Source organism: Stylophora pistillata, chromosome 7 (assembly GCF_964205215.1).
Source record: "Stylophora pistillata chromosome 7, jaStyPist1.2, whole genome shotgun sequence".
NCBI classification, from domain to species: domain Eukaryota; kingdom Metazoa; phylum Cnidaria; class Anthozoa; order Scleractinia; family Pocilloporidae; genus Stylophora; species Stylophora pistillata.
Window position 1 is genome coordinate 8,898,573 of NC_142525.1, and position 18,853 is coordinate 8,917,425.

Genomic DNA, 18,853 nt, shown 5'->3' on the forward strand with positions numbered 1-18,853 from the left:
ATACCTGCAATAAAGTAGACTTAGTTTAAAACTTTATTGTTTGGATAGTTCGAGGCTACCTGCTATTACTTGCACATTAATGAATTTCCGTCTTCATTTTCTTTTTTTTTCATTAATCAATTGATTATAATGCCCCAGTTCAGAGACGCTATCGAGTCATTTAATGAAGCAAAACTACATAATAAGTTAGATAAGGGCCAAAATGCAACCAAGGCTGGTTAATACACACGAGCAGTATACTCGGACCACATACATATCATCAGATGGCCTCATGAAACGGCAGAGAAGTTAGAAAAAGGTTCTATGGCTAGGTTGCAGCCGCACTTCTGAGTGCATTTCTAGGCCTGCAAACTTGCTGCTGTTTCAATGTCCTCGTTTTGTGGACCTAAAGGAATTATTTGAGCCCCGCCTCGTTCTTTGCCAAGTGTACAGCAATTTGTTCGGTTTCTCCGTTGTTTTCGCCAGCAAACAAACGCCACTACCAAACTAACAGCGAACACAGCAACTGCACCACTGATGTATATGTACATCCTTAAGCTTCTGTGGTGGCGGGCATTCATCGTTGTTTGACCTAAGGAAAAAAATAGAATCGTTCGAATTTATAGAGAGTCATAAAGAGACAGAGTGGAATTTTCTCTTACCAAGTTTGCTAAAAAATGTTTCTGGTCCACAAAAGTACCTTTCTTTCAACAGTGGAGTACACGAAGTTATAAGCTCAGGATATATGAATAATTCTCAGCATTTTTATGATTTTATAAACGGCTGATTAGGTAACTAGATAAGATTGAGCACATTTCTCTTCCGCACAGCAACAATAGATCAACCCAGGCCAGCTTCGTCGATGAAAACAACAGCTTTATCATGAGATGGTTTGTACCTGGATATTGAGTTCCTGTTGTGGACATTGATTCGCTTGCTGGCTCGTCAGCTACGAAAATGAATGAAATGGGATGCAATTCAAAATGGACGTAAAATAGATCAAATTACTGGAAACTAGCGCAACATCACTTTGTATATATTTTCTGCGCACTAAAAGATCCTCATCATTTACTACATGGACATCTATATCCACCAGTTTTTTTCTCAGGAAAGTCTTTTCTCCAATGTTCATGCCTAACATCAAAAGAAATATAGTGGTGATACAAATGCTAAATTGCTGCTCCATTTAGAGGAATTCCGCCTAAATTACCATACACATCTAGAACATCTTCACTGGCAGGAGGCTAACAAGCTGCCTGGTGGCAAACGGGGTTAAAGAGATGTAATTAGCTCTATCAGGAAAAAATCCACCATTTAGTCAGAACGAGGCTCGAACGTTGGACATTCAGAGCATGAATTCAACGCACGCGCCACTCAGCAACGATGCTTCCTTCGATAAAAAAAAAAAATAAAATAAATGAAAAAAAAAAACTACAGCAAAACTGATCTTTCGTGGAATTTCTCAGGTAACGTTTTGATAAAAAAAATTTGGGTTGCTGTTTATACTATCCTTCGGTCTCTACTTTATTCATCAATCCATTTATCCAACCTAATAGTGAGTAATTCATTCGCTTGATTAATTTATTTCTGAACCCTTCGTCCTCTAGTGGGCTGGTGGATTGGTCAGGGAGTCAGTCAGTCTGTCAGAATTCAGTCAGTTAGTCTGTCAGTCAGTGAGTCAGTCAGAAGTCAGTCAGAAGCCAGTCAGTCAGACAGAACTCAGTCAGTCAGTCAGAAATCGATCACTCGGTCAGTCAGTCAGTCACAATTGATTCAGTCAGTCAGTCAGAAATCAGTCAGTTAGAACTCAGTCAGTCAGAACTTAGTCAGTCGGTCAGTCAGTCAGTCAGTTAGTCAGTTAATCAGTTATTCAGTCACTGAGTCAGTCAGTTAGTAGGTTATTCACTCAGCCAGTCATTCAGACAGTACTCAGTTCGTTGGTTTTTCTCAGTGATTGCTGCCTTCCAATATCCAAAATTGGAAAATCAAGCAAGAATAGTGGCTAAATTTTTACTAACCTTTTTCTATCAATGTGAATGTCACGCTATCCAATCCTATCTTATTCGTTGCTACGCATGCGTAACTCGTGAAGTCTTTGTCATTTACGGGAGTGACTATTAAGGAGCTTGAGTTCCAGGAATTTTTATTCGTTTCTCTTCTCTCTTTTCCCTGCTTGTGCCAACGTATAACCGGAGAAGGATTTCCAGAAGCTATACAATTAAGCTTCAAGGAATGTCCTCTCAGTAACTCCACCGATAGTTCCTTAGCATGGGTTTGTATTCTTGGAGGGTCTAAAAGTAAATTGTATTCTATCCGTATGATGCACGGTCCTCGCAGTAGATAGCGCTATTTATGCAATAGCGAAAATCAGACCTCAACAAAAATCAGGCCTGTACGGGATTTGAACCACTGACCTCTGCGATACTAGTGCAGCGCTCTACCAATTGAGCTAACAAGCCAACTGGGAGCAGGCCGTTAAGTTGATTCGTAATAAGCCCGTGAAAGTGATAAATCAGATACAATGAAATATATGAAGTTCATATATTTTGAATTGCGGTATTAGATACCAATTCATATATTTTGAATTCATATATTTTGAACTGCGGTATTATATACAATTGGTAGAGTGCTGCACTAGTATCGCAGAGGTCAGTGGTTTGAATCCCGTACAGGCCTGATTTTTTTCAGGTATGATTTTCGCTATTGCTTAAATAGCGCTATCTACTGCGAGGATCGTGCATCATGCGTATCTAATACCGCAGTTCAAAATATATGAACTTCATATATTTAATTGTATCTGTATTCTATCCGTTAGAAACACCAGCTTCGAATGAATCTGAGCCACTTTTCATGGATCCTTTGAGTAAGTCCTAATATAATTTTTTTTAAAGAGGTGGCTTGATAGATTTTTTCTCTAATTGTTAAGATGTGCAATACAAAGATAGCGGAGTTATCTTAAATGCCTTATTTTAACCTTATAACTCAAGTTGTCTCGGTTCTAATTGACTGAAGAGGGAATCAACAGTATGGACAATACTTGATATGTTACTCGATTAAAAATCCCTCAATGTTTCGCAGACTTAAAGGTTTTTACTACTTTGAAGTTATACTCACATAACACATCAATGGCAGTAACTGGTGAAGTGTGATTTCCATTTCGTGACAACGACACACAAATGTACTCTCCTGCTTGGGATCGGCTTACATTTCTGAGAAAGAGAGTCTTGTCTCCTCCACTGTTGACAAGTTTGTTATCTTTCAGCCATAACAGCGAAGAACGTTTGTCCATTGTGGTGCGACATGTGATGTTCAGGTCATCTCCTTCCTTTACCTCGATAGTAAGGTCTTGTACTTCTGCACAAATGGGGGATTTTGCCAATCAGCTCATATTACATCACATACCATCACATCACATCACATACCATCACATCACGTCACATAACGTCAGCTCGCGTCGTATCATAATTTTTATTGTACCATATCAAATCCTACCGTCACATTCATTGAGACTGATCCCAATTACAGAAAAGAAGAAGCATGCACTCTGCAAGACTTCGAGAAGGCTTTCTTTTTCGATGAAAAAGGTTGCGCGATTCGTAAACATCACCAAAACAAAATAATTTTAGTGCCCCCTGGAGAACTCTGGGAGTGATGTACACAAAATTTCAGCACAATTAACAGTAATGTCGCAATCTGATTGATCAATTCGCCTTTATCAATATGAGTTCAGACAACACTGCTGGCGTCGACGTGTCCCGCAGCGTGTCATGTACTGAAAGAATGGTTTTATATGGCATCGATAATCTGGTAAAATACAAGTCGACAGTTCTCTAGTGTGTTTCGTACTCTTAGCTCGTCAGCTAAGAAAATGAATGAAATGGGATGCAATTCAGAATGGACGTAAAATAGATCAAATTACTGGAAACTAGCGCAACATCACTTTGTATTTATTTTCTGCGCACTAAAAGATCCTCATCATTTACTACATGGACATCTACATCCACCAGTTTTTTTCTCAGGAAAGTTTTCTCTCCAATGTTCATGGCTAACATCAAAAGAAATATAGTGGTGATACAAATGCTAAATTGCTGCTCCATTTAGAGGAATTCCGCCTAAATTACCAAACGTATCGAGAACATCCTCACTGGCAGGAGGCTAACAGGCTGCCTGGTGGCAAACGGGGTTAAAAAGATGTAATTAGCTCTATCAGAAAAAAAATCCACCATTTAGTCAGAACGAGGCTCGAACGTTGGACATTCAGAGCATGAATTCAACGCACGCGCCACTCAGCAACGATACTTCCTTCGATCAAAAAAAAAAAATAAATAAATAAATAAAAAGAAAACTACGGTAAGACTGATCTTTCGTGGAATTGCTCAGGTAACATTTTGATGAAAAAAACTTGGGTTGCTGTTTATACTATGCTTCGGTCACTACTTTATTCATCAATCCATTTATCCAACCTAAGAGTGAGTAATTCATTCGCTTGATTAATTTAATTCTGAATCGTTCGTCCTCTAGTGGGCTGGTGGATTGGTCAGGGAGTCAGTCAGTCTGTCAGAATTCAGTCAGTTAGTCTGTCAGTCAGTCAGTCAGTCAGAAGTCAGTCAGAAGCCAGTCAGTCAGTCAGTCAGTCAGATTTCAGTCACTCGGTCAGTAAGCAGTCAGTCAGTCAGTCAGAATTCAGTCAGTGAGTCAATCAGAATTCGGTCAGTCAATCAGTCAGTCAGTCAGAATTCATTCAGTCAGTCATTCAGAATTCAGTCAGTCGGTCAGTCAGTCAGTCAGTCAGTTAGTCAGTTAATCAGTTATTCAGTCACTGAGTCAGTCAGTTAGTAGGTTATTCATTCAGCCAGTCATTCAGACAGTACTCAGTTCGTTCGTTTTTCTCAGTGATTGCTGCCTTCCAATATCCAAAATTGGAAAATCAAGCAAGAATAGTGGCTAAATTTTTACTAACCTTTTTCTATCAATGTGAATGTCACACTATCCAATCCTATCTTATTCGTTGCTACGCATGCGTAACTCGTAAAGTCTTTGTCATTTACGGGAGTGACTATCAAAGAGCTTGAGTTCCACGAACTTTTATTCGTTTCTCTTCTCTCTTTTCCCTGCTTGTGCCAACGTATCACCGGAGAAGGATTTCCAGAAGCTATACAATTAAGCTTCAAGGAATGTCCTCTCAGTAACTCCACCGATACTTCCTTATCATGGGTTTGTATTCTTGGAGGGTCTAAAAGTAAATTGTATTCTATCCGTTCAGAAACACTCGTTTCCAATGATTTAGAGGCTATAATGTTTTTACCTTTTTTTAAAAAAGTAGAATGGATCTGAGCCGCTTTTCATGGATCCATGGAGTAAGTCTTAATATCATTTTTTTAAACAGGTGGCTTGATAGATTTTTTCTCTAATTGTTAAGATGTGCAATACAAAGATAGTGGAGTTATCTTAAATGCCTTCTTTTAACCTTATAACTCAAGTTTTCTCGGTTCTAACTGACTGAAGAATCAACAGTATGGACAATACTTGATATGTTACTCGATTAAAAATCCCTCAATGTTTCGCAGACTTAAAGATTTTTACTACTTTGAAGTTATACTCACATAACACATCAATGGCAGTAACTGGGGAAGTGTGATTTCCATTTCGTGACAACGACACACAAATGTACTCTCCTGCTTGGGATCGGCTTACATTTCTGAGAAAGAGAGTCTTGTCTCCTCCACTGTTGACAAGTTTGTTATCTTTCAGCCATAACAGCGAAGAACGTTCGTCCATTGTGGTGCGACATGTGATGTTCAGGTCATCTCCTTCCTTTACCTCGATAGTAAGGTCTTGTACTTCTACACAAATGAGGGATTTTGCCAATCAGCTCATATTACATCACATACCATCACATCACATACCATCACATCACGTCACATAACGTCAGCTCGCCTCGTATCATAATTCTTATTGTATCATATCAAATCCTACCGTCACATTCATTGAGACTGATCCCAATTACAGAACAGAAGAAGCATGCACTCTGCTAGACTTCGAGAAGGCTTTCTTTTTCGATGAAAAAGGTTGCGCGATTCGTAAACATCACCAAAACAAAACAATTTTAGTGCCCCCTGCAGAACTCTGGGAGTGATGTACACAAAATTTCAGCACAATTAACAGTAATGTCGCAATCTGATTGATCAATTCGCCTTTATCAATAAGAGTTCAGACAACACTGCTGGCGTCGACGTGTCCCGCAGCGTGTCATGTACTGAAAGAATGGTTTTATATGGCATCGATAATCTGGTAAAATACAAGTCGACAGTTGTCTAGTGTGTTTCGTACTCTTAGCTCGTCAGCTAAGAAAATGAATGAAATGGGATGCAATTCAGAATGGACGTAAAATAGATCAAATTACTGGAAACTAGCGCAACATCACTTTGTATTTATTTTCTGCGCACTAAAAGATCCTCATCATTTACTACATGGACATCTACATCCACCAGTTTTTTTCTCAGGAAAGTTTTCTCTCCAATGTTCATGGCTAACATCAAATGAAATATAGTGGTGATACAAATGCTAAATTGCTGCTCCATTTAGAGGAATTCCGCCTAAATTACCAAACGTATCGAGAACATCCTCACTGGCAGGAGGCTAACAGGCTGCCTGGTGGCAAACGGGGTTAAAAAGATGTAATTAGCTCTATCAGAAAAAAAATCCACCATTTAGTCAGAACGAGGCTCGAACGTTGGACATTCAGAGCATGAATTCAACGCACGCGCCACTCAGCAACGATACTTCCTTCGATCAAAAAAATAAATAAATAAATAAATAAAAAGAAAACTACCGTAAAACTGATCTTTCGTGGAATTGCTCAGGTAACATTTTGATGAAAAAAACTTGGGTTGCTGTTTATACTATGCTTCGGTCACTACTTTATTCATCAATCCATTTATCCAACCTAAGAGTGAGTAATTCATTCGCTTGATTAATTTAATTCTGAATCGTTCGTCCTCTAGTGGGCTGGTGGATTGGTCAGGGAGTCAGTCAGTCTGTCAGAATTCAGTCAGTTAGTCTGTCAGTCAGTCAGTCAGTCAGAAGTCAGTCAGAAGCCAGTCAGTCAGTCAGTCAGTCAGATTTCAGTCAGTCGGTCAGTAAGCAGTCAGTCAGTCAGTCAGAATTCAGTCAGTGAGTCAATCAGAATTCGGTCAGTCAATCAGTCAGTCAGTCAGAATTCATTCAGTCAGTCATTCAGAATTCAGTCAGTCGGTCAGTCAGTCAGTCAGTCAGTTAGTCAGTTAATCAGTTATTCAGTCACTGAGTCAGTCAGTTAGTAGGTTATTCATTCAGCCAGTCATTCAGACAGTACTCAGTTCGTTCGTTTTTCTCAGTGATTGCTGCCTTCCAATATCCAAAATTGGAAAATCAAGCAAGAATAGTGGCTAAATTTTTACTAACCTTTTTCTATCAATGTGAATGTCACACTATCCAATCCTATCTTATTCGTTGCTACGCATGCGTAACTCGTAAAGTCTTTGTCATTTACGGGAGTGACTATCAAAGAGCTTGAGTTCCACGAACTTTTATTCGTTTCTCTTCTCTCTTTTCCCTGCTTGTGCCAACGTATCGCCGGAGAAGGATTTCCAGAAGCTATACAATTAAGCTTCAAGGAATGTCCTCTCAGTAACTCCACCGATACTTCCTTATCATGGGTTTGTATTCTTGGAGGGTCTAAAAGTAAATTGTATTCTATCCGTTCAGAAACACTCGTTTCCAATGATTTAAAGGCTCTAATGTTTTTACTTTTTTTGAAAAAAGTAGAATGGATCTGAGCCGCTTTTCATGGATCCATGGAGTAAGTCTTAATATCATTTTTTTAAACAGGTGGCTTGATAGATTTTTTCTCTAATTGTTAAGATGTGCAATACAAAGATAGTGGAGTTATCTTAAATGCCTTCTTTTAACCTTATAACTCAAGTTTTCTCGGTTCTAACTGACTGAAGAATCAACAGTATGGACAATACTTGATATGTTACTCGATTAAAAATCCCTCAATGTTTCGCAGACTTAAAGATTTTTACTACTTTGAAGTTATACTCACATAACACATCAATGGCAGTAACTGGGGAAGTGTGATTTCCATTTCGTGACAACGACACACAAATGTACTCTCCTGCTTGGGATCGGCTTACATTTCTGAGAAAGAGAGTCTTGTCTCCTCCACTGTTGACAAGTTTGTTATCTTTCAGCCATAACAGCGAAGAACGTTCGTCCATTGTGGTGCGACATGTGATGTTCAGGTCATCTCCTTCCTTTACCTCGATAGTAAGGTCTTGTACTTCTACACAAATGAGGGATTTTGCCAATCAGTTCATATTACATCACATACCATCACATCACATACCATCACATCACGTCACATAACGTCAGCTCGCCTCGTATCATAATTCTTATTGTATCATATCAAATCCTACCGTCACATTCATTGAGACTGATCCCAATTACAGAACAGAAGAAGCATGCACTCTGCTAGACTTCGAGAAGGCTTTCTTTTTCGATGAAAAAGGTTGCGCGATTCGTAAACATCACCAGAACAAAATAATTTTAGTGCCCCCTGCAGAACTCCGGGAGTGATGTACACAAAATTTCAGCACAATTAACAGTAATGTCGCAATCTGATTGATCAATTCGCCTTTATCAATAAGAGTTCAGACAACACTGCTGGCGTCGACGTGTCCCGCAGCGTGTCATGTACTGAAAGAATGGTTTTATATGGCATCGATAATCTGGTAAAATACAAGTCGACAGTTTTCTAGTGTGTTTCGTACTCTTAGCTCGTCAGCTAAGAAAATGAATGAAATGGGATGCAATTCAGAATGGACGTAAAATAGATCAACTTACTGGAAACTAGCGCAACATCACTTTGTATTTATTTTCTGCGCACTAAAAGATCCTCATCATTTACTACATGGACATCTACATCCACCAGTTTTTTTCTCAGGAAAGTTTTCTCTCCAATGTTCATGGCTAACATCAAAAGAAATATAGTGGTGATACAAATGCTAAATTGCTGCTCCATTTAGAGGAATTCCGCCTAAATTACCAAACGTATTGAGAACATCCTCACTGGCAGGAGGCTAACAGGCTGCCTGGTGGCAAACGGGTTTAAAAAGATGTAATTAGCTCTATCAGAAAAAAAATCCACCATTTAGTCAGAACGAGGCTCGAACGTTGGACATTCAAAGCATGAATTCAACGCACGCGCCACTCAGCAACGATACTTCCTTCGATCAAAAAAAATAAATAAATAAATAAATAAAAAGAAAACTACGGTAAAACTGATCTTTCGTGGAATTGCTCAGGTAACATTTTGATGAAAAAAACTTGGGTTGCTGTTTATACTATCCTTCGGTCACTACTTTATTCATCAATCCATTTATCCAACCTAAGAGTGAGTAATTCATTCGCTTGATTAATTTATTTCTGAATCGTTCGTCCTCTAGTGGGCTGGTGGATTGGTCAGGGAGTCAGTCAGTCTGTCAGAATTCAGTCAGTTAGTCTGTCAGTCAGTCAGTCAGTCAGAAGTCAGTCAGAAGCCAGTCAGTCAGTCAGTCAGTCAGATTTCAGTCAGTCGGTCAGTAAGCAGTCAGTCAGTCAGTCAGAATTCAGTCAGTAAGTCAATCAGAATTCGGTCAGTCAATCAGTCAGTCAGTCAGAATTCATTCAGTCAGTCATTCAGAATTCAGTCAGTCGGTCAGTCAGTCAGTCAGTCAGTTAGTCAGTTAATCAGTTATTCAGTCACTGAGTCAGTCAGTTAGTAGGTTATTCATTCAGCCAGTCATTCAGACAGTACTCAGTTCGTTCGTTTTTCTCAGTGATTGCTGCCTTCCAATATCCAAAATTGGAAAATCAAGCAAGAATAGTGGCTAAATTTTTACTAACCTTTTTCTATCAATGTGAATGTCACAAAATCCAATCCTATCTCATTCGTTGCTACGCATGCGTAACTCGTAAAGTCTTTGTCATTTACGGGAGTGACTACCAAAGAGCTTGAGTTCCAGGAATTTTTATTCGTTTCTCTTCTCTCTTTTCCCTGCTTGTGCCAACGTATCACCGGAGAAGGATTTCCAGAAGCTATACAATTAAGCTTCAAGGAATGTCCTCTCAGTAACTCCACCGATACTTCCTTATCATGGGTTTGTATTCTTGGAGGGTCTAAAAGTAAATTGTATTCTATCCGTTAGAAACACTCGTTTCCAATGATTTAGAGGCTATAATGTTTTTACTTTTTTTGAAAAAAGTAGAATGGATCTGAGCCGCTTTTCATGGATCCATGGAGTAAGTCTTAATATCATTTTTTTAAACAGGTGGCTTGATAGATTTTTTCTCTAATTGTTAAGATATGCAATACAAAGATAGTGGAGTTATCTTAAATGCCTTCTTTTAACCTTATAACTCAAGTTTTCTCGGTTCTAACTGACTGAAGAATCAACAGTATGGACAATACTTGATATGTTACTCGATTAAAAATCCCTCAATGTTTCGCAGACTTAAAGATTTTTACTACTTTGAAGTTATACTCACATAACACATCAATGGCAGTAACTGGTGAAGTGTGACTTCCATTTCGTGACAACGACACACAAATGTACTCTCCTGCTTGGGATCGGCTTACATTTCTGAGAAAGAGAGTCTTGTCTGCTCCACTGTTGACAAGTTTGACAAGTTCGTTATCTTTCAGCCATAACAGCGGAGAACGTTCGTCCATTGTGGTGCGACATGTGATGTTCAGGTCATCTCCTTCCTTTACCTCGATAGTAAGGTCTTGTACTTCTACACAAATGAGGGATTTTGCCAATCAGCTCATATTACATCACATACCATCACATCACATCACATACCATCACATCACGTCACATAACGTCAGCTCGCCTCGTGTCATAATTCTTATTGTATCATATCAAATCCTACCGTCACATTCATTGAGACTGATGCCAATTACAAAACAGAAGAAGCATGCACTCTGCTAGACTTCGAGAAGGCTTTCTTTTTCGATGAAAAAGGTTGCGCGATTCGTAAACATCACCAAAACAAAACATTTTTAGTGCCCCCTGCAGAACTCTGGGAGTGATGTACACAAAATTTCAGCACAATTGACCGTAATGTCGCAATCTGATTGACCTATTCGCCTTTGTCAATAAGAGTTCAGACAACACTGCTGGTGTCGACGTGTCCCGCAGCGTGTCATGTACTGAAAGAATGGTTTTATATGGCATCGATAATCTGGTAAAATACAAATCGACAGTTGTCTAGTATGTTTCGTACTCTTATCGACGACTATATTCGTCATCACAGAGGTCAAAATTTGTTGCGGTTTCACTCGACTGCGCCTCATGAGTCCACGACATTTTGATCACTGGGACGAAGAATGTCGTTGTCGATATGGTTACAGACCATGCTAAACCACTGTAGATTTTTTAATTCCACGCTGCTTAATCCTTCACTGTGCACATGAAAAAAGATCACTTCGAGGCTTTCATGACAAATTTTTTTTCATGATATGACCTCGATCACTTTGTGTTTAATGCTTAGGAAGTCACTTACCAAACAGCCTCGTTAGTATCAGAGGGGGATCCTGCAAAGATGAAGACAGTTCTTTGTTTATTAGACTTTCTAACCCAGCCATTAATTTTGGCGCGATTTTATTGGTTACTGTACGTCACGTGGTGCAAAATCACGGAACAGTTATCACGCAATAATCCCCGTCCGCGTCGATATTTGTCCTACGATTTTTTTCCGTGAAAAAGAAACGTAGTCAACACAAGAGTTTCAACTTTTCCGTTCTCCTATTTACATGGAAGGAAACCAAATTGTTTTTTTTTTTTTGCTTGCTTGCGTCAATCACGCGCATCCGTCATCAGATCACCACTGGCCTTTTTACTGTGTTTACGCGCAGTTTAATTGCGATGTGAAAATTAATGGGAGGGTTATAAAATAAATAAACCCCGTTCTGGCTTGCTGGTATGTCGGCTGATGATGTCCTTGGCTGAGAGATAGTCCTCAAAATTTCATATTTGCCCTCGAAGCTTCGCTTCTCGGCCAAATGTTCCTATTTCGGACAATCTCTCTGCCGCGGACATTATCAGCCGACGTACCAGCCGCCCGAAGGGGTTTATTTACGAAATAATTCCACAACTAGATTATCCATAGAGAAACATACGTATGGGTAACATGAATGTAGAAAGAGAAAATTTGTTAGAAGATTTTGGATGCTTCACGCAGTATTTGGGAATCTTAAGAATAGGATTTATTCAGGCATTTTACGATTTCCCCATTATTCACGCTACATGACTGTTTGATCTTGGTGCATTGATATACCCAACTTCAAAAGGATGCAAAATGCATACATAGGTCTAACATTTTAGAATTTTGTACGTGTACTTCGTTCGTTCGTGTGTTCTATTTTAATTTACTTTTTGCTTTTCCGTTTGTTTTTATACTATTTGGGCAAAGTTTTCTGTTCGTTGGAGGGAGGTTTTCCTTAACGATGTGACGTAAAAGAGAAGTTCTCGTGCAGAACATACTCAACTAAGTAACCAATCATTATAAATCGCCAAAGAAGGGTGGGAGGGGAGGGGGGAAAGTGGCTGGAGGATTTTTGCTGTGTCACAATCAAATTTACCTGATTCCCCTTTAAAGCTCTGTGGTATTCTAAAGAACCCCTAATCCCTGAGTGGACGTCAATTTGCTATAATCCCCCTGTAGAGGCGACCGACCCCCCTGCTGTTCCCCTGAGATCCATGGGATTTCCCGCAAATCTCCCCTACCCCGCTCCCTTTGGCGATAAATAATGACCGTTCTCTGATTTTGAAAGCATAAAATATTCTCGCCTTTACAGAGAGTGTGAACCCACTCTCCTCAGTTTCTGGTGGAAAACCATCTGCTCGGAATCTAATCCCATATTCAGAAGCATCTTCTGCTTGAACACTAGTTAACTGGAAAGCCACGAGGCCGCGTGTCAAGTCTCCCACCCAGTGTAAGCGCCTTGCGATCAAGGGATTTCCTTTATGTACAGTTTCAATCCCTGTTGATTTTCGAACAAATGTTATTAAGTGGTCGCCTTCTATCATGTTGTATTCATTGCTCCAGTGCGCAAAGGCAACATTCAATTCCTTTGCTTTTTCCTCCTCAGTGAGAATAAAATTCCAAACAAATATTTGATTAGATCCAACGAAGGACACGATCGTTTTATCCGGTTGAGTAATCATTTGTAAGCCATTTGCTTTATTCACCACTAAAAGAGGGAAATAAAGACAAAAACAGAAAAACAAGGTGAGAATTTTATGCTTTGCAGATATTTTACTTCGATTGGGAAAAAAAGCGTACAACAAAAACTGAGAAATGAAATGAAAAAAAAATGTTAAAGGGTGAAAGTTAAGACTTGATAGTTAATGTTAATGTTAAAGTTAATGTTAAAGAGGTTCTGTAAATGTTTTTTTCGAAAAACGTGGTAAGCCTGTTTCTGTCTATCAAGCGGGTCACCACAGCCACCAACTTATTGATCGACAGTCAGCACTACAAACGTCACAGAAGGAAAATTCCGACCGCATTCTGATTCACTCTTACATTTAACCCTCACAACCAATCAGTTAAATCCATTATTCTTAAAAACTTATTTACTTCAAAACGATCCAGGAACTGGTATTATCTTTTCGCAACCCCACTCATTTCATTCAAACGAGACAAAAACATAGGCAATGTTTTGGTCGGAAGGTCATTCCAAACTAATGACCAACCCGGCACTTTTAAATGCGCTCGCACACGATGCAAAACTTGTCCTGTACATCAAAACGCTGAGAAAATATCTGGACCCAAGCGAATTATTAAGATTACAGATCACTTCACGTGCACCTCCGCCAACGTCATCTATTGCATACTTGCTCTTATTGCAAAAAGATATACATCGGTGAAACAGGAAGACGACTAGGTGATCGATTCCGAGAACACCTTCGCGAGGTAGAAATGAATGACACGGACGCATCAAAACCAGTCGTTAGTCGTTTTAATCTACCTACCGTAATCATTCTAAGCAGGCTATGGCAATCTGCGGTCTTTTCTTACATTTAGGTCGTTCGGAAAGTCGCAAAACTCTTGAATAAAAGTTCATCTTTCAAATCGGCACTCTTAACCCAATAGGTATCAACGAACGCTTTTCATTCTACTAATTTATTGGTGTTTTTCTCGTCACCATGTTCCGACCAATAGCGTAGGTCCACTTTCTGCATATAAACCCCCGCGCAGCCCTCACTTCCTCCATTCGCTCTGACGAAGGGCTAACGCTCGAAACGTCAGCTTTTTTACTCTTTACGGCGGCCATTTTAAGGTCCCAATATATATATTCTGTAAAGGCTGAGAGTTTCGAAAGAAACTGTTTGGGGCTGCGTCGGTGGGAGTAACGAAATAATTTGGATATATCAACAAAGTTGAAATGGTAAATTGGCCACCGTAATGATTACAAAAGCTGACCTTTCGAGCGTTAGCCCTTCGTCATTCGCTCCGACGAAGGGCTAACGCTCGAAACGTCAGCTTATGTAATCATTACTGTGGCCAATTTACCATTTCAACTTTGTTGATATATCCAAATTATATATTCTCTATACGAGGAAAACCCTGACCCTGTACACCCCAAGTAATCATACTTAAATAGAATAAATGTTTCAAAAGAAAATTTGCCCTGAGCGGGATTTGAACCCACGTCCCACTGTTACTTTCCCGAAGCTGGCAAGGCCAGAAGCCTTAAAATATCTTGTTCCCTTCTTGTGAAATCTAAGTGGTGCCTCAGCATGGTTAAATGCGCTTGCAAGAGCATCAAAGGACTGGAAATCATTCCGATCAAGAGAGAAGTCACATGGTAGCGTCTGTCCGTCATTTTGGATACTCATGCTCGAGTGGTCTGGCGCTCGGTCGTGTCTACTTTGATGACATCACCGTTTTCAGATAGCATCGTTTTCTCCGTCCACACTAAAAAACAGCGTTTTCAAAAAGTATCGTTTTCAAGTCGCTCCACTCTGGAGAGCGTTTTCGAATGGCTCCGTTTTCGGTGATCGTTTTTGGCGTTGTAGTGTGCACGATAGCCGTATCCGGAGCAAAACAGCTTCGTTTTCGTTTGAACACGGATTAGTGTGGACGGGGCTTTGAACCCTCGAGCTTTGATTCTCCCTGAATACTTCTCGCTGACTTTGGCTTGGGCTGCTAAAAACTCGCGTCAACTACGAAATTCTGTCTCTACTCTTCTGCACATTGGCGACATTCTTCTCTACTAAGTAAGCTCTAACGTACTCGCTCTTATATTCACTATATCGATAAGCATGGGTGGGCATGGTTGCTGACTGATCTTGGGACTTATAAACCACAATTTACGTAATGTTTCTAATCGACTGAGGCGACGTTGTACTGCGTTAGCCAAAACAAAAACTTTCGCGTGGGTCCAAAGCAAGGGCAGCTGACAAAAGGTATTCAAGCGACCGTAATTCGGAATTCGTAATTCGAAACTTATCACGACCCCACAAACCTGAATAACTTCGGATCCTGAATTCATACAGTGCCTAAATTGTAAGTATAAACGAATGACTAAGTCATCAGCACTGAAATGACTACTTTACTAACTGAACTAACGAACTACTTCCCAACAGCTTCCGCCTCGCTCGTTGATTTATTTTGCTTGTGGTTATCGTAATTAATGACATTGGATACCTTAAGACGAAGGTTTGTCAGCCGCTATGCTAATGTCTTGACGCCATCGCAGCATCTCGTCGCAAATACAAACGCAATTGATCGAAATTGTTGACAGTGGTCATTTTTGTAGCTGAAATTTGATCACGGTAGAAACTCGAAAACTCAAACCTGCCTTAATCGAAACCGCCTCTAACTCAAACAAGATCCGATTTCCCTCGGATTCCAGTCGACTTTACTATCAGCTAACTTGAACTCTAATTTAACTGATGATTTTTACGTTCCCTTAGCTCAAATTTACCTGAAAACTTCGATTGGTAAGCGTCAACGTATTACCACATAGCTGATTGACACATCCCAATCTTTAGTCGCGATAACATTAATGAAAACATGATTCATTGATCTAAATCTCTGAACTGTTCGTTCTTTGAAAAACTCTTAGAAAACAAAATATATGCACGTAAATAACTCGAGCCCCGAAAACTCGACCATTTTTCGTTTCTCTTAGTAGTTCGAGTTACTGGGGTTGTCCTGTATTTTCCATCTTTTGTACGTTGTTGTTAAATGAGCGAACATAGGGACCATAAGCAGTTAGGACGGCAATGCTGCCAGAATTTCGAAAATGGCTGCATGTGTTTACTGTCTCTTACTGCGCCACACCTCAAATTCAACAAAACTTTCGCTCTGACGAAGATTCAACGCTTTGAAACTCTTTTAGATCTACAGCATAAACTCAGTTGAAAAAAACCAAAATTACCGTATCTAAGCAGCATTGATTTCGAAATGGAAATAAAAATAAATTGCCGTCCTTGTTACCTTTCGCAGACGACGCAAATTTTGGGGATTTCACGCTGTTGTTTTGCAGTGGACGGCTAAGAACTGTACAAAGTTTTAAAACACAAATGCTGGTTATTGTTCTGTCCCTTTTTTTATCGCTGAGGTGGGGCGTTTTCAATTCCAAATAGAACTAACACAATAAACAAAAGAATTTCACAGAGCTTGTCACTTACGAAAACCTTTTTCAGCTGCGGTGTTTCGTTTGATACTCACCTCCTCCAAGCGTTAACAGAAGTAGAACACAAAGGAAAAGAAAGGCTGTACTATTCTTCAAGCGCTGAGCATGAAAAACTTTCATTATGAAGGTCATTGAAAGATTCAGTATGCAGTGATCTCTCGCGACCTTAATTCTGATCAAAGGGAGGAAGCGACGCTTCGTGATGCAAAATTATGCTAATTTATTCAAATGAAAGATACCAATATTAGCAACCACTTTGACCTTTCTTTTGTCTAATCTGCACAGACGTTTTTGTGATATTTCCTTTTTACGCGATTAGAACTGGAATAGAAGGCGTGCCGCTCATCCCACTAGTTACTTTCAAGAGATTATTTGACGGATCATGTTATACTTACGCAGCTGTCGGTCGATACTATCGGTCGACCTGTCGATATCTGCAACAGTCCAGGTGTCAGCCGAATGCCAACCGAGAGTAGCAATCGACAGTGTACCAGTTAGAACAACATGTCAACCGAATATCGATCGGCCGATATTTCGATCGATAGTCGGTCGACATGTCGATCGATAGTAAGGAACTTAAAGCAGTCAGGTCGGCAAAGCCAAGGAAGACGTCGATGAAAAAAAAAAAGAGTTTCGAAAATGGCTGCATGTCTACCATCTCTTACGGCGCCACACCTGAACTTCAGTATAACGTATATTAGCAGCGTTGAGTTCCAAATAGAAATTACAATAATTTTCCGTCTTGGTTTCCATTCGCAGACGACGCAAATTTCGGTGATTTCACGTTGTTGTTTAACAAAGAACGACTAAGAAATGTACAAAGTTTTAAATCGTTCGAGCTGGTTATTGTTCTGCCCATTAGACATTTTGCTTTGCCACGTCGGCCGACTGATGCCTTAATTACACATGCTCCAAAATGACTACCATGCACGAATGGAAAGACTTTCCGTGAGAATTCGAAAATAGTTGTGAGATATGTTTGTTTCATCATCTGAGTTGGTAGTTTAAAATGGCCATCGTAAAGAGATTCAAAAGCTGAAATTTCAAGCGTTTCGGACTTGTAATCCTCCCCACTGACGCAGCACCACAGTTTCTATGGAAATTTACTTTATTTTCTCAACCTTCGTTAACCTACTCTTTCTTATGCATGAATGATTCTGAGAAAAGTTAAAAAAAAAAAGATAACTGTCTGGTTGAAAACGAAACCCGTGCGTAAGCTTCACGGTTTTTAAACAATCACTATAGCTCTAGCCTTTCCGAGATCACTAATTGAAAAACGCACTCCACTAATCTTCCCAGTCTGAAGCCACACGAGGAATCTTTAGTCGCCTTGAACAAGCAAAGTGCCCCACTTTCTGATTGACGGCCACGCCGGGTCACAATAATGAGCGCTCCAATAAGCCCCAGAAATATAGCACCCAAGAGCCCCGCTAGCACTCCGACCAACAGGACCGTCCTGGATATGTCCTTGACTATGGTTAGGGATCCGCCTGATTTCATGGCTGAAAACAAAATTGATGATAATCATGCAAAAAGAGAATTGAAGAAATCTTAACGGTAGATTCAATTGTAGCTTTTCTCCAGTTTTTTAATTGGACTAAAAGAACACTTTTATCATTCTTTATTTCCAGCACACGAATTAGCTTGATAAATATATCATTTTGAAAATTTCAGCCAAATGTCTAATTTTTCACATTTCTGGATCCTTAATCATGACAAGCGGTTTTCATAACCTTCTTAAAGACATGGAATATCTTAAATCCTGATTCCTTTCGACTATCCCTCCCCCCATACATTCCCGACCCCCACCCCACCTCAACTTTCTCTACATTTCTCGCCCTTTCTTTATCCAGTACCGGTTCCTAACCGGTCAACATATTTTTGCAAAATGAAGGTCATACAAAAGAAACTCGTTTTTCAGTAATGGAATTACGCAATCAATGGTCTAATTGTCAATTTGGTTGACAAGCCTGTGCAAAGAAATGAGGCCGAAACCCAGTTGTCTCTTAACTAGGTTATCGGCGGTGCAAACTATACTGTCTTTAATACCACGAGAGGTTCAATATCGGCCTTAGCTCTATTGAAAGGCTGAGGGTGATAGGCTGAGGGTGATAGGCTAAATCTATGGGGTGATAGGCTAAA

General features: G+C 39.8%; 1 protein-coding gene across 2 annotated transcripts; it reads right to left on the reverse strand.

Annotated features, from left to right (window-relative positions):
* Positions 1–15: 15 nt before the first annotated feature.
* LOC111337278 (neural cell adhesion molecule 2-like) lies at positions 16–16,881 on the reverse strand. 2 transcript variants are annotated; one of them, XM_088728995.1, is made up of 9 exons: positions 16,747–16,881; positions 12,855–13,258; positions 11,569–11,599; positions 8,066–8,305; positions 7,423–7,695; positions 5,583–5,822; positions 4,940–5,212; positions 878–928; positions 16–571 (listed from the first exon to the last, which is right to left on the reverse strand). In XM_088728995.1, exons 1-9 carry the CDS (start codon positions 16,841–16,843, stop codon positions 339–341), a joined length of 1,842 nt encoding a protein of 613 aa, XP_088585121.1. In that variant the 5' UTR covers positions 16,844–16,881; the 3' UTR covers positions 16–338. The 2 variants fall into 2 exon arrangements, 1 of the variants encoding a protein (XP_088585121.1); XR_015990142.1 differs by lacking the exons at positions 11,569–11,599; positions 12,855–13,258; positions 16,747–16,881 and adding an exon at positions 3,094–3,333 and having other exon boundaries at positions 474–571; positions 878–2,270; positions 8,066–8,359.
* Between the last annotated feature and the right edge of the window lie 1,972 nt (positions 16,882–18,853).

What these genes read in the sequence shown, in the direction of transcription:
- LOC111337278 (XM_088728995.1), bottom strand. Translation starts at nt 16,843, where the DNA reads ATGACCTTCATAATGAAAGTTTTTCATGCTCAGCGCTTGAAGAATAGT. An exon ending in TACTGCCATTGATGTGTTAT is followed by an intron (nt 5,213 to 5,582) that starts GTGAGTATAACT and finishes ATTTACTTTTAG; the next exon opens with ACCCTCCAAGAATACAAACC. An exon ending in ATTCACATTGATAGAAAAAG is followed by an intron (nt 929 to 4,939) that starts GTTAGTAAAAAT and finishes TCATTTTCGTAG; the next exon opens with CTGACGAGCCAGCAAGCGAA.